The sequence below is a fragment of the Elgaria multicarinata genome, chromosome 4, assembly GCF_023053635.1.
Source record: "Elgaria multicarinata webbii isolate HBS135686 ecotype San Diego chromosome 4, rElgMul1.1.pri, whole genome shotgun sequence".
Taxonomy (NCBI): Eukaryota; Metazoa; Chordata; class Lepidosauria; order Squamata; family Anguidae; genus Elgaria; species Elgaria multicarinata.
In genome coordinates this window covers 76,153,669-76,167,519 of record NC_086174.1, presented here as the reverse complement: position 1 = coordinate 76,167,519, position 13,851 = coordinate 76,153,669, and the positions used below count along the sequence as shown (strand labels likewise).

The window sequence follows — 13,851 nt, the reverse complement described above, 5'->3', positions numbered from 1 at the left end:
CTTTTTCTTTACTTAATGAGAATCATTTACATGGTGCTTATGTCCGTGGATGTAAGACAAGACATTCTTCCCTCACTGAAGGTCTTCAGCCATCTTTAGGGGATGGTCTAGCTCTGCATTTCCTGCATTGAATAGGAGGTTTGACAAGATGACCTGCAAGTCCTGCTCCTTGGGCCAGTTTACATAATTGAACATCCCACTGTGGGTTGTTTAAGCCATCGTGGACTGAACTGCATGCGGATAGCCATGTTGAATATTCAACACATGGCTTTGGCTTGACATGACATGTGAACCTGGGAACCATGGGTTATGCTGGGTTGTTTAACTCTTACATAACACATGGACCCTGGGTGCCCATGACATGACAAGCTGTGGCTGGATGTTGAATATGCAAATCCTCTCCAGCATGTTCCGCAGCCCACCATGGCTTGAATAACCCACGATGGGCTGTTTTAATCATGCAAACCAGGTCTATGATTCCCTTTCTCTGGCTGAGTTGACATGACATGAAGTCCCACCCTGTGAAATAAATGTGGGTTGTTATTGGAACAACCCACAGTGAGCCTGACAGACAGCTCTTAAACGTAGCTGCAGCTAAGGCAAAAGTGTGCGAAAGGGGGTGGCTTGTGCATCTCTGTGAAAACAACATATTGGGGGCTTGGACAAGTGGGGATTCAAAGCGGGGCATCTCCAAGGGTCAGGACAATGCTTAAAAACCTGGGGATCACGTTGCTAAGGGGGTGATCTGCACCCTTTTCCACACCTTTATACAGTCCAACCTATATACAGTCCAATCTCGTCAGTTATCTTGTATGTTTGACAGATGAATCATACAAGGTACCAGACAAGGCAAGTCTATCTATTTTGGACAGTTGGAGTTGTGCACTTGCGCAATTCCAAAAATCTGACAAAAAATGTATTAAAAAAATTATGGGGATATTTGCACATATTGGTAACGAAGAAAAAAATGGAAAAAATATGTGTTTGCACAGTGTGGGGAAGGAAAAATAAAAAAGGAGTTAGTGTGAGTGACAGCCCCTCCAAAGTGCTGCTTGGGCATAGCTGGGGGGGCTGTCACTTGCTCATGGATGAGATTGCTCAGCAAGAGTGACAGAAGTTACTGCCACTATTTTTGGGTGGCTCACTGCCTGATACCGTAGCCCACGATGGGTTGGCAGTGTCAGGTTCGGATGACACACCAACTGATTGCGGGTTCAACAACCCGTAGAACAAGCCATAAGTTGTAGGTGGCTTGTTGCCCACGGAAAAGGCAGCCTGCAGGAATCGGTCGGGTTGCGTACAACGTGACAACCCACTGTGGCTTATCACTCACAATGGGTTGTTGTGTCGTGTGAACCCAGTCTCTTTCTTGTAGAGGGGAAAGCCTCTTCTCAGAGAGAGAGCCTGCTGTGACACATCCATGCATTATTTAAAAACAAGGAGCTATAGTGCTTCCCCCTACAGAATTCTTGTTTTATTCACGTGCAAACTCATGCAGATTTAATCAAGATATTAAAACTATGATTTAATTGACTATCTAGTTATTAATAGACATTTTAGATAAACCTGCACAACTAATGAGCCGCCAAGCTGAACTTGGTTCATCCTGAATATTCAGTGAACTGCTAGGATCTTGAAAACCCTTTTCTTTTTTGCTGTCTGCTTCCCTGGAAATGCAAATGTGTGTGTGTGTGTGTGTGTGTGTGTGTCAAGCACCTGATTTGTGCCTTGTGGGCTATGTTCAGCTTGGTGGGTCACATGTTCTTGTAGACAGCTGCAGCAAAACAATCTGTTTCTTCATTTGCCTTCTTTACTTTAATGTAGTATTGAAGGTCACAAATTATTTAAAGTTGGTTCTGTTTGACTGTGCTTGTTTACATGAGCTAGTTTCTAGTTTTGATCCTTTTTTCATTTAGCATAAATTTTGGTTTCATGTTCACTAAAACTTGTGTGTATGTGAAGCTGAGTTTCTACATGCATTGTGGGCCAACTCCAATGAAGCTATAAAGAATCCACAGGCTGGAAATGGCAGTTATGCCTTGGGGTTCCATTTTCATTTTTATTTATATATACTTCTGTTGTGGGTTTAAGATTACAAAAAGCTAGATATAGGCAGTTGTGTTGTACATACAGTAATAAATCTATTTGGCACCCAGAACCTGATCTACAATAAGAACAGAATTTATGTCACTGTACAAGGAGATGTTCTCAGAATATTTTTGTGTGTGTGTATGTGTTGATTTAAAAAGAATACCATTTAACTTGACATAGTTACATAAGTTTTGTCATATTTGTTAAAAGCCAGAATTTCATTTTTAAGCTTGGTGTGGCATACATTACAGCTGCTAGGGTTATCTGTAGACCTTTTTCTCAAACCTGCCAATTCTCCTATATGGAGGCTGGCTAATAGAACTTCCACTAGGTGGCCTTTCTGTTCTGTGGGCAGAATAGGTAGACCTTCCCAAAGTCTCCAAATGGCAAAGACTGTGGGCAAGATTCAAAGAGCTACTTTGGGTGCTTATCTTGGGCATGGCAGTAAGATTTGAACCCCATGCCATATCACAGAGTGCTTTTCAAATTCTGCTGAGGGCACTACGAGACATGATGTTAACCAGCTAATTGTTCTTTGTTTATACTTTAATAAATTGTGCAGTTGTGCAGTTGTGCAGAGGGGATTGAGACTGTAATAGCTTGGAGGGTGGATGGGGAAAGCTTTAAAGTAGGCATGTGGAACTCTGGCATGTGGGTCACATATAGCCCATGGGAGTTCCCTATCCAGCCTGCTAGCTTCCTCAAGCCCTGCCTACTCCTTGGGCAGGGAAAAGCTCTTATCTCTGGTCAGCCATTGATCAGAAAATAGCTTTTCACTTCTAGGGAGAAGAAATGGGACTTGGGAAGAAACTGCTAAGTGCTTCAGTCCTGCTTATTTTGAATAACCATGCAGAAACTTGTTCTGCTTACTTGTGGGTAGACATGCTTACTTCTGAGTAGGCATGCAAAGTCTTGTCCTACATACTGCTGAGCAGGCTTAAAATCTATCAGAATCACATTTTGGTTCCACTCACTCTGCCTTTGGCCACACCCACAGATGGAATCTGTGGGCATGGCCCTGAGAGCTTTGACAGATTGAAATCCTTGGACTGAAAAAGGTCCTCACCCCTGCTTTAAACCTTTGCCCCCACTGTAGTCCAGATCTAGTTCAGGCAGGACCATTCATTGACTATTATTTCACGCGGAAGAGAAGCTGCCATGAATTACTGGAAGTTTCCCTCTGGGCACCAATAGTTGCAGGGGAAGGGACCCAGTCTGGGTTGGACCCATGATAGGGCAAAAGATGAAGTCTCCTCTATACACACCAGAGTCCTGATCTGTATCAGACCCTTTCCCCTCCTCCTGGCTGTTATTTAGTAAAGAAAAGCAAGAGCTTATGAGGTGAGCTAGTTTCAAAGGCAGTTGCTCTTCAATATTTCGGGCTGCCATTCAAGAAGCACGAACCCTAGGCTCCTCCTCCTCAATCATGGACAATGAATTGCGCTTAAAAATAAATAAATTCAGGCTTTTGTATTTCGGTGTCCTTTTTTTCTAATGGGGAGAGAATTATTTTAGAATCTGAGATACGCCTTTGAGGTTCCCAGCTTATTTCCCAGTGTTGCAATTTAAATTTACATATTTATTAAGATGCTTGCAGATTCCATGCAGTTATTAAAATGATACATTGAAATGATCCATGGTTGCAGATGACATTGATCTGACTTGTTGAACCTTTTCCCAGGCTTTTATGATGGAGTTGACTGCACACCAGAGCAGCGTGGGTAACGTGCTCCAGGCTGGTAATCAACTGATCGCCCAAGGCAATCTGTCAGTGGAGGAAGAAAACGAAATCCAAGAACAAATGACCCTGCTGAATTCAAGATGGGAGGCTCTCAGAGTTGAGAGTATGGACCGGCAATCCCAGTGAGCAGTACTCTTAACATGCACATATTACTTTTCTAGTTGTAATTTCACATATTGAGTTCCCCCTCCCCACCAGCTGAACAGTTTTTGGAATGAATTTTATATGTCACAGCACTAAATTCATGTTCTTGGAGGCTCATCTAAATAGGCTCAGTAAAGAAGAAATTAAGTACTGAGTGAGCTGTTTTGAGTCTAAGCCACTAACGTAAAAAAACTATGGATCTCTGTATGAAAATTCAGTGTTTCCATTTCTATGTTTGACATGTGCATTTGTATTATTTTAAAATATAGTTCATCTCAGTTCCTAAAATAAAAGTCCCTTAATAACACCAGAAGTAGAACCAAATGTTTATGTAAATAAAACAGTTTTTTTTCCTATTTAGTGAACCCCTCCCCCCATGTGTCTCTAAATTGTGTGCTATTAAATAATTAGCTGAACCTCAGACAAGTTTCAGCTGTCAGTCAGTTAAATTGGAATCCAATGGAAGAAAGAATTACACTAAAAAGAAAATGCAAGCAGTTGTCCTTTTATGTTGGTGGCATGGAATCATAGCATGGCAGGCCAGAATACTGTTGAACTCATGGCACAGAGCTACTGTTCTCCACATGTTAGCTCATATATCTCATACCAATGAGGCTGGAGATGACAAAATACAGCATAGAGTGCAAGATGGTTTAAGCAACTGAGCCAAGCCATATGTTAAAGATGGGAACAGGAAGGAAGCAAAGCCCCTTTCTACACCTAAGCATTATCCCAGGAAAATGGAGGGATCGTCACTGGCTACTCCCAGGATCCCCTGTGTGTCATTTGCATGCACAGGGATGATCCCAGGACAATCCCAGGGAAAAAGGGAGGTGTAGAAATGGCCAAAGTTTCTAGATCATTAGAGAATGTGACCTGGAAAAAATCCTTTCCATTCCTGACCATGAATACAAACTCATACTAAGTATCTCCTAAAAGAAGCTTTTATTGGTGTAACTCCTGATGGCCAGATGATGAGTTACAGTTCAACAAAAAACCATTAAATATAAACACAATTGTTTTAAAATGGATGTGTTTTCAGAACTGATAGTTATGTTTATTTAAATACAGGATTTCATCTAATGTTGCATGAGTGAACTTTTGCTCACATAACAGGACTTCTCCTTCCTCCCTTCTCCCTACAGCCCCCACCCCAATATGCTCCATAGGATCTCCTAAACTTCTGGAGCAAACTTTGGGGAGCATGGGAGGTTGCAGGGGAGAGGAGGAATTTGTTCTGCCAATAGTATCTGTTTCATCGGTGGACAGACTCCATTGAATTGACTACTTTTAAATGTGCTATTTTCCTTTGGCTGCAATCCTGTGTGCACTTACCTGAGAGAGAGCCTCACTGAACAAAGTAGAACATACCTCTGAATAAGCCTGCATAGGATTGCATTGCCATTTTTATGTGAGTTCCCTTTTAAGAGTGGCGACATAATATAGTGTGTTTTTGACATGGGCAGCCTCCATGATGTGTTGATGGAGCTACAGAAGAAACAACTGCAGCAGCTGTCCGACTGGCTGACTCTTACAGAAGAACGCATTCAAAAGATGGAATCTCAGTGCTCAGTTGAAGACTTGGAGTCCTTTCAGCAGCAGATGGACGAACACAAAGTATTTTTACCTCTTTCTGTAAAACACATGAAAGGAAAATGCGCCGTAGAAGCTCAAGTTTCTTTGTTACAACTAACTGTTAATATAGACACTCAACTTTTTAAATATGTGCTAAGGAGTCATGTTATTTTTAGTGAAGGTCAGGAGCAGGATTTGTTTGGAGGCTCATATTATTTCTTGACTTCCTTGAAAGTTAAAAGAGCAATGAGTATGGTCATTAAAGTATCTGAATAAAATTTATGGGATTCCCCCCCCCCCCCCATACAATTGATCTCCTCTAAAGTTACTCAGTTGTTCTGGGGGATGAGTGTGAGTGGGGATTTAAAACTTATAAAGACCTATAAATAGAAATATACAAAGTTAAAAATATATTACATATACTCCAATATTAAAACCTTTAAAATGCCAGTTTAAAAGTCCATTAGCACAGAAAGAGGTCCCGATTATTCACCAAAGGCCTGCTGGAACAAAAAAGACTTAGCCTGCCTCCTAAAGCACATCAAGGAGGGAGCCGGTCTAGCTTCCCTGGAAGAGAGTTCCAGAGCACTGGAGCAGCCTCCAAGAAGGCCCCTCTCCCGCATTCCCACCAGGCGTGCCTGTGATGGTGGTGGGACTGAGAGAAGGGCTTCCCCTGAAGATCTTAAAGCACAGGCAGGCTTGTAAGGGAGAATACAATCTTTCAGATATCCTGGACCTGAGCCGTATAGGGCTTTATAGGTCATAACCAGCACTTTGAACTGTGCCCGGAAACAAACTGGAAGCCAGTGGAGCTGTTTTAACAGGGGAGTTGTATGCTCCCTGTAACAATGTGCTCTTGAAGTGGCTGGATTTGGCCAATCATCTGCTTATCCCTAATCAAATGCTGTCCAAAGAAATAATTTAATTATACATCATGTTGTGGGGAATATGGCCCCTCTAGCTGGCAACCTAGGAACACAGAGGAAGTTTAGAGAGGCGGTGGACAAACCTTCTTTGACCCATTGGGAAAATATTTTCTTAAATGAAGAAAATGCAAAGAATTGGCTAAAACCAGCAACACAGACAATCACTTCTGGTCTTAGTAACATTTGAACGTTACATTTGAATGTCAATACTTTCAGGGGCTGCAAAGTGATCTTGAAGTGGAGCAGGTTAAAGTAAACTCGTTGACTCACATGGTGGTCATTGTTGATGAAAACAGCGGAGAGAGTGCGACGGCCATCCTAGAGGAACAACTGCAGGTAAGTAGACACCATGATTTTATACTATTCGACATTGTAGTTTATGTAGTGGTGTGATTAGTATTGCTACTGATGTTATTTAGCAGATAATATAGGTGTGATTACAGTAGAAGGTGTCTCTACTCCTAACCCATTCAATTTTATTTTTCCTTTTTTAGCAAATTACTAACAGCTTGGAATTTGTTTGATTACTCGGTATTTTATTGCCTTTTCACATATGCTGAATAGATTCACCTAGATGAATGCATGTTGTGAACGGAATAGGATGTTTGTAGTCAGGTTGGTGTCATAGAACACAACATAAAAATGAATAGATTGTAGCTGGTAGTGTATTAGATAACTAATTCAGATCCTTGAGTAATGGGGTGGAGCATGCAATCCTGGTTTAACAGGCCCTGTCAATTCATCATCACCAAATGCTATCCAAAATTATGAATAGTATTTGAGCAGTAAGATTTGAGCAGTAAGTGCTCAAATCTTGTTTTTCTTCTTCTTCTTCTTTTTAAAAGAGAGCTTAGATTTTTCAGTGTTCCAAGACTTGTATTAGATCCCATATTCTAAGGCAAAATGATACATCTGTGAAATACACAACTTCAGTGACTTAGCATTTTGAGAAGTTCTGATTGGTATCTAAAGTGGTGAGAACTCTTGATGTTTAGAAGTATGAGCAAAGCTGTTCTTTGTGAAAAAAGAAAGAACAGGGTTTATTTTTAAAAAGAAAACTAGGAGTTACACTAAAATATGCTGCAAGGTTTCCAAATGTTGACTACTATTGTACACAAACTAGAGAAAGTTCAGTTTATTTAAATTCTATGGAAATTAAATGTGCAAATGCGTAGCTCTGTATTTTGCCTACTGGCATGTGGGCACTATATTGTTGAAGATAGCAATAGCGAGTACCTTTGAAGATTTTTGGATCTATCCTTAGAGTTAATTGAGAATAAACATAGCAGATTGTATGCCAGGTTTGAAATAGTTATGCTTCTGTGCATTTGTATTTTCCATCTGCTTTAAAGGGGGAATACTTATGTTCAGACATTTCTTTTGTTGTTTTCAGAGACTTGGTGAACGCTGGACCGCAGTTTGTCGCTGGACGGAGGAACGGTGGAACAAGCTACAAGAGACTAACATCATATGGCAGGAATTGTTGGAAGAGCAGGTTAAATTCAGTTTCTTTGTTTCATGAATATCTTGCACCATTCCAGCTTCCTGATGGGCCTACATAAATGTTAAAGCAATTTAAAGAAGTTTTTTTAAAAAGAGAGAGAAAGAAAATGAGCTCTCAAAACATGCCTGTATTCTTAGTATGCAGAAGGTTCATTCAATTTGTCATATAGGGTGACCATATGACCGGATTTGCCCGGATTTGTCTGGATTTTTGATGGCAAATCTGGGAGGGGGAGGAGAAATCCGGATTTTTTTTTTGTCAAAGAGCAGCTCTAATGGGAATTAACAAAAATGCTTATAACTCCGTCATTTTTTAAGATAAAGACATGAAACTTGGCACAATGGTAGCTCTTAGGAAGGGCTTTAGTCATACCAAATTTGAAACAGATCCGTTGATCCATTGATATTTAGTATCATTGATATTGATACTTTTTTAAAAATTGAGGTTTTAAAATTATTATTTTTAAAGTTGTCATTTTTAAAGATAAAGAGATGAAACTTTGCATCATGAAAGGATTTAGGTAGAGCTTTAGCCACACCAAATTTGAAACAGATTCGTTCATCCATTGATATTTTTAGGAATTTTTTTAAAAATGAGGCTTTAAAATTATTATTTTTAAAACTGTCATTTTTAAAGATAAAGAGATGAAACTTTGCATCATGAAAGGATTTAGGTAGAGCTTTAGCCACACCAAATGTGAAACGGATCCGTTCATCCATTGATTTTTTTAGGAGTTTTTTAAAAATTGAGGTTTTAAAATTATTATTTTTAAAATTGTTATTTTTAAAGATAAAGAGATAAAACTTTGTACCATGATAGGACTTAGGTAGAGCTTTAGCCACACCAAATTTGAAACAGATCCGTTCATCCATTGATTTTTTTTAAGGATTTTTTTAAAAAATGAGGCTTTAAAATTATTATTTTTTAAACTGTCATTTTTAAAGATAAAGAGCTGAAAGTTGGCACCATGATAGCTTTTAGGTAGAGCTTTAGCCATACCAAATTTGAAACAGATCTGGGGCCAGTAGCAAACCCTGTTAACAACAACAGCAGCTTGCAATGAGTGAAGATAGTCAGAAAAGATATTTGAGGGAAGGGGAGAATGTAACACACAGAGTATAGCAAAAGCTTCAAAGTACAGCAAAACCTACAAAAGTAGCAGTGAGTGAAGTTAATTTCAGATACATTGAATCTCTCACTTGTTCTTTATTTCAGTGATTTTAACATTAAGATGTTATGTAGAACAGATTTGTCTTAAATGTGTGCTGTAAAATCAGACATGTGACCAAGGCTGTGTTCAGGTGGGCACCTGAACATAGCCTTGGGGGCGACCATGTTGTCCTCCTTTTTGGTTTCCAAAATATGGTCACCCTATGTCATAGCTACTCTGCTGTCCAGTATATATTGCTGCTACTTATTTTAAAGGCCGTGTTCTTATGAACTTGAGGGGGAAAAAAGGCTGAGGCTAAGTACTATACCCACATACCCAAGAACAAGCCACACTAAACTCGATGGGACTTATTTCTGAGTAGGAATGTATAGGATTGCACTGTAAATTTGCTTTATCTCCTCCATTGTCAAGGTGGGTGAATTAGGCAAAAGGGAACTACTACTGAGTCAAAGGAGCCATTCTGTTAGAAAACTTTCAAAAAATAGTCTTTGAAGCCCTAATTACTGTTTTGAAGTAAAACAAAAATGTTCAGGAGACTTTGCTTTATCAAGATAAGTTTCTGAGTGTGGGTGTTATGCTGTTCCCCAGGTTTGCAGGAACAGTCTTAAACTTAGGTATGTTTTATTTAATTGTATTCATTTTACTGTAAAATTATTTCTTGAGGTCGAGGTATTTCTAGTGCATCTGGCTGGTTGTTAGCTGCCATTATTAGAGCTGCGTAAAATAACACACAGTGACGGATGTTTGGACCTGTGTTGGTACAGTTTTATGTATATCTGTGAACAATTGATTTCTGTGACAGTTGTTGCAGAGAGGTCTGTTACTTAATGTGGTTGCAGATCTGCTAGAACAGCCTTTCTCAACCTGGGGCGCTCCAGATGTGTTGGACTACAACTCCCAGAATGCCCCAGCCAGCTCTGCTGGCTGGGGCATTCTGGGAGATGCAGTCCAACACATCTGGAGTGCCCCAGGTTGAGAACCACTGTGCTAGAATAAATGGGCTGTTTATGTCATTTTTTTATTAAAGGGAAAGCACACACACATTTTTATAGTGTGTAGATAGGATCCCCTCCTGGGTGTGATAAATAATTATAACATGTTAAGAGTGATTGATTTGCTCTGGGTGCAGAAACATGAGTTGCTAAAGCCTCCTGTCTTGTTTGCTGCCAATGACTGGTTATCTACAAGAAGGGTGAGAGATGGAGAGCAATTTGCCTGCTTCTATCCCAGAGTATAAATCAAGGTATTGGATATAAACTGTATCCAATATGTTGCCAAAAAATATGAATCTGTTTCCAGAGCACTGAAGAATTGAACTAAATTGAAGTAAATGGAACAGTATCAACCGTACGATAGTGGGGAATAAACAGCACTGTGTCTATATGATTGCAGACTCTTTCCTGCTTGCTGTTGTTCCTGCTACAAACCACGTGGGGATTGAATGCAGTTAATGAATAAGCTTATAAATGTGTTTGAGATTAATAGAATAGAATACAATAAAAAGAACAGAAGTAGTCCTCTACTCCTGTTCCTCTTACCACCCCAAAGGTGGGCTTATAAATGACAAAGACCTTGTGGGTGATGGCTGGTAGAGAGTAGCTTGAAATTGCTGTGAGAGTAGCTTCAAGATATTAATAAACCCTTCCTTAGAATGGAAGACTAACGTAAGAACATGACAAGAGCTTTGCTGGAGTTGACCAAGGGTCCAACTAGTCCAACACTCTGTTCACACAGTGATCAACCAGCTGTTGACCAGGGACCCATGAGCAGGACATGAGTGCACCCTCCCTCCCCCATGTTCCCCAACAACTGGTGTATATAGGCTTACTGCCTCTGCTACTGTAAGTAGCACATTGCTATCAGGACTACTAGTCATTGATAGCCTTCCCCTCCAGAATTTATCTAATCTCCTTTTATAGCCATCCAAATTGGTGGCCATCACTACAGAATGATGGCTTATATACTTGGCTTACTTGCAAAGAAAGTTAAAGGCCTTGTGGGTGAGTAATAAATCTGCTTTTCACCTCTGATGATTTTGGCTCACCTCTGTTTACATACCCTTAATTTGAGCCTTGTTTCTTTCAATACAGTTGTGTTCTCCTTTTCCCCCTAAAGAGCCCAGGGGGAACATTTTAGCTTTATAAGAACCCTGTGACGTTCCCTCAGTCCAAGGCCCAGTGAGCTTCATTTCTTCTATTGTCAAGTAGGAATTTATTAAATACAATCCTGGGATGTAAATGCTTAGGATCCCATTGATTTCAATTTGACTTTAGCATACATGGCTTTCTCTGAATTGTACCTGTAATTATCTGTGTCTCTGGACAGTTGCAAAGATGAATGAATAAAAAATAAAATAAAATAAGAAGAGCCCTACTGGATCAAACCAGTGGTGCACGAAATCCAGCATAGTAGCCAACCAGATGCTTTTGGAATGCCTACAAGATGGACATGAAGGCAGTAGCCCTCTCTTGCTGTAATTTCCCAGCAACTGATCCTTCAGGGCTATACTAGAGCAGAAGTTAAATGTGGCATTGCATTTAACATGCAGGTTTTTTTAAAAAATACAAATTTTCTCAGCTAAAGGGGATCAATTCTAATTAACTGAAAACAAGCATGGAGAGGAAACTTAACCTTTTCCTTCCTCCTCTGAACAGCTATAAGCATGAAGAGGAAATCCCCCATTGATGCCAGTGTGTGGCTGCCTCTTCCCCTCCAAAAAAGAAGTAATACCTCTCAGAAGAGAGATTTTACTCAGGACTATTCTAGGAAAAGAATTACATTGTGAACCGCCCAGAGAGCTTCGGCTATTGGGCGGTATAAAAATGTAATAAATAAATAAATAAATAGATTCTGTCCACTCCTGCTCTCATCCCATTAATTACCTGTTCTCACCAAGCTGATAGAATTTGCATCTTTAAAAGCCTGCAAGTTAGATGCAAAGAAGGATTTAACATTATTTCATGTTCAGTTTGTCCATAAGAGACATAGTGGCTCTCAATCTGAGGGCTGCATATTCTTTTCATGACTAGTCAGAATTGGTAGCCTTTTCCTCCATTAATTTGTATCATTCCCTCAAGGTTAAAGTTTGGTCAGTACTTTGCACATTAACAGTGTTTATTTAGATCATTTAGAACTATTTAGTACTGGGAAAAACAGTTGAAATCACTCGCCTGCTGAAATTTTTCAGTTTTACCAATTCAATGAAAGAACAGGCAAAAAAATATCACAGAATGTATGTGTAGCCTCAACGTTTTTAGAAGGCAAAGTCTGCAAAGTCAGGTTATGTAAAATAATTTAAGGAAAATATCTTCAATAACTGCCTCTTTATTCAGTAATAATGATAGCCTTTCACTTTAAGAGGAATGTTTTTGACAGCTAAGTTAGAAAATACTAGTTTCGTGTTAATAAGTCTGTATGAATTTAGTACAAAATATGCTGTCTGGCAAAACAGGCATGATGTTTCACAAAAATACATAATGTAGTAGTTAATTTCTGTAACTGTGTACTGTACACTCTTACCCATTCCTGGGTGCTAAGAATATTGCTGGTGAAGTACAGATGAGATAGCCATGACCCTATGAATGGCAGGAGGGATACTAGCTTGGAGAAAGTTAAATATGCTTCACTAAACAGGGTAGTATCGTAATAAGGAAAGGAAGCTGCTGCTTTATTAAAACTCTACTTGGAAAAATTGAACTGGGTCTTGAAGGCATTGGGGAGGAGCCAGTGGTGCCCAGATGCTAGGACTATGTATGTGGCACTAGCAGAAACCAGTAATTGCACAATGTCAGTAGTGCTTGCAAGCATGATGGAAACCTGGTGTGGTGTTGATGCTGCACAAGCACTGGTTTCTTATAGCATGACATAAAAGTGCAATTGGTTGCACACAGTTAGATCTCTCTGAATTAATGTGGTCTTGTGCACTAGCTTGGCACTAATTGTGAAACTGTGAGCTTGCAGAGGTCTTCTAATATCGACGGATTTAATTCTAGCATATCAGTTTATGAAATGCTAGCATTAGAGTCTATAGGCTACATCCAGTTTTAAGATATTTGTGTTCCTAGAAGGAGCATGACACCTCTTGCTTTGGAAATGGAAGCCAGCCTTTAAACTAGCTTTAGTATAACTAATGATAACAGGACAGAGAGTAACACTGATGTAATTCCCAGGCAGCGCTGCAAGTAGTGTTTTTTGATGGCAATGATTAGTAAAACATAGAATTGTGTAAATATTTATGCGGTGTATTTTCCCCCCTCTGTGCAGTGCTTATTGAAGGCCTGGCTAATTGAAAAAGAAGAAGCTTTAAACGAAGTACAAACAAGCAACTTTAAAGATCAAAAAGAGCTTGGTGTGAATGTTCGAAATCTGGCTGTGAGTATTACTTGCTTTGCATTCCAAACTAGCCTGATAACCCTAAATTTTTGTCCCAGTGCCAACTTACCCTCTCTGCAATGCTGGAGGATCATTATCGTCCCATCCTAGTACTAATTTCATGGTCCAGCAAGTTCTCAAATTACTTTCTAAAGACATGGGAGATTTCTGTTTTGGCTTCACCCATAGCTGTGAAAATTCAGCTGTTTGTGATAGACACGTGAAACTCCCAGAAAAGTTCTAGAGAGTGTATAAAATGAAAATGGTGCTTATTTAAAAGAGCATGATTACAATAGGCCAAGATGCAATTATATGGATATTAGCGTTT

General features: G+C 39.7%; 1 protein-coding gene across 1 annotated transcript in view; it reads left to right on the top strand.

The window, feature by feature from the left end:
- The window catches only part of UTRN (utrophin), a 390,352-nt gene that overhangs the window by 80,906 nt on the left and 295,595 nt on the right, over positions 1–13,851 (top strand). Inside the window, exons 11-15 of the mRNA XM_063124582.1 lie at positions 3,773–3,954; positions 5,443–5,593; positions 6,694–6,813; positions 7,871–7,972; positions 13,416–13,523. Of these exons, the coding sequence (XP_062980652.1) occupies positions 3,773–3,954; positions 5,443–5,593; positions 6,694–6,813; positions 7,871–7,972; positions 13,416–13,523 (663 nt within the window). The remainder of the gene's footprint in view (positions 1–3,772; positions 3,955–5,442; positions 5,594–6,693; positions 6,814–7,870; positions 7,973–13,415; positions 13,524–13,851) is intronic.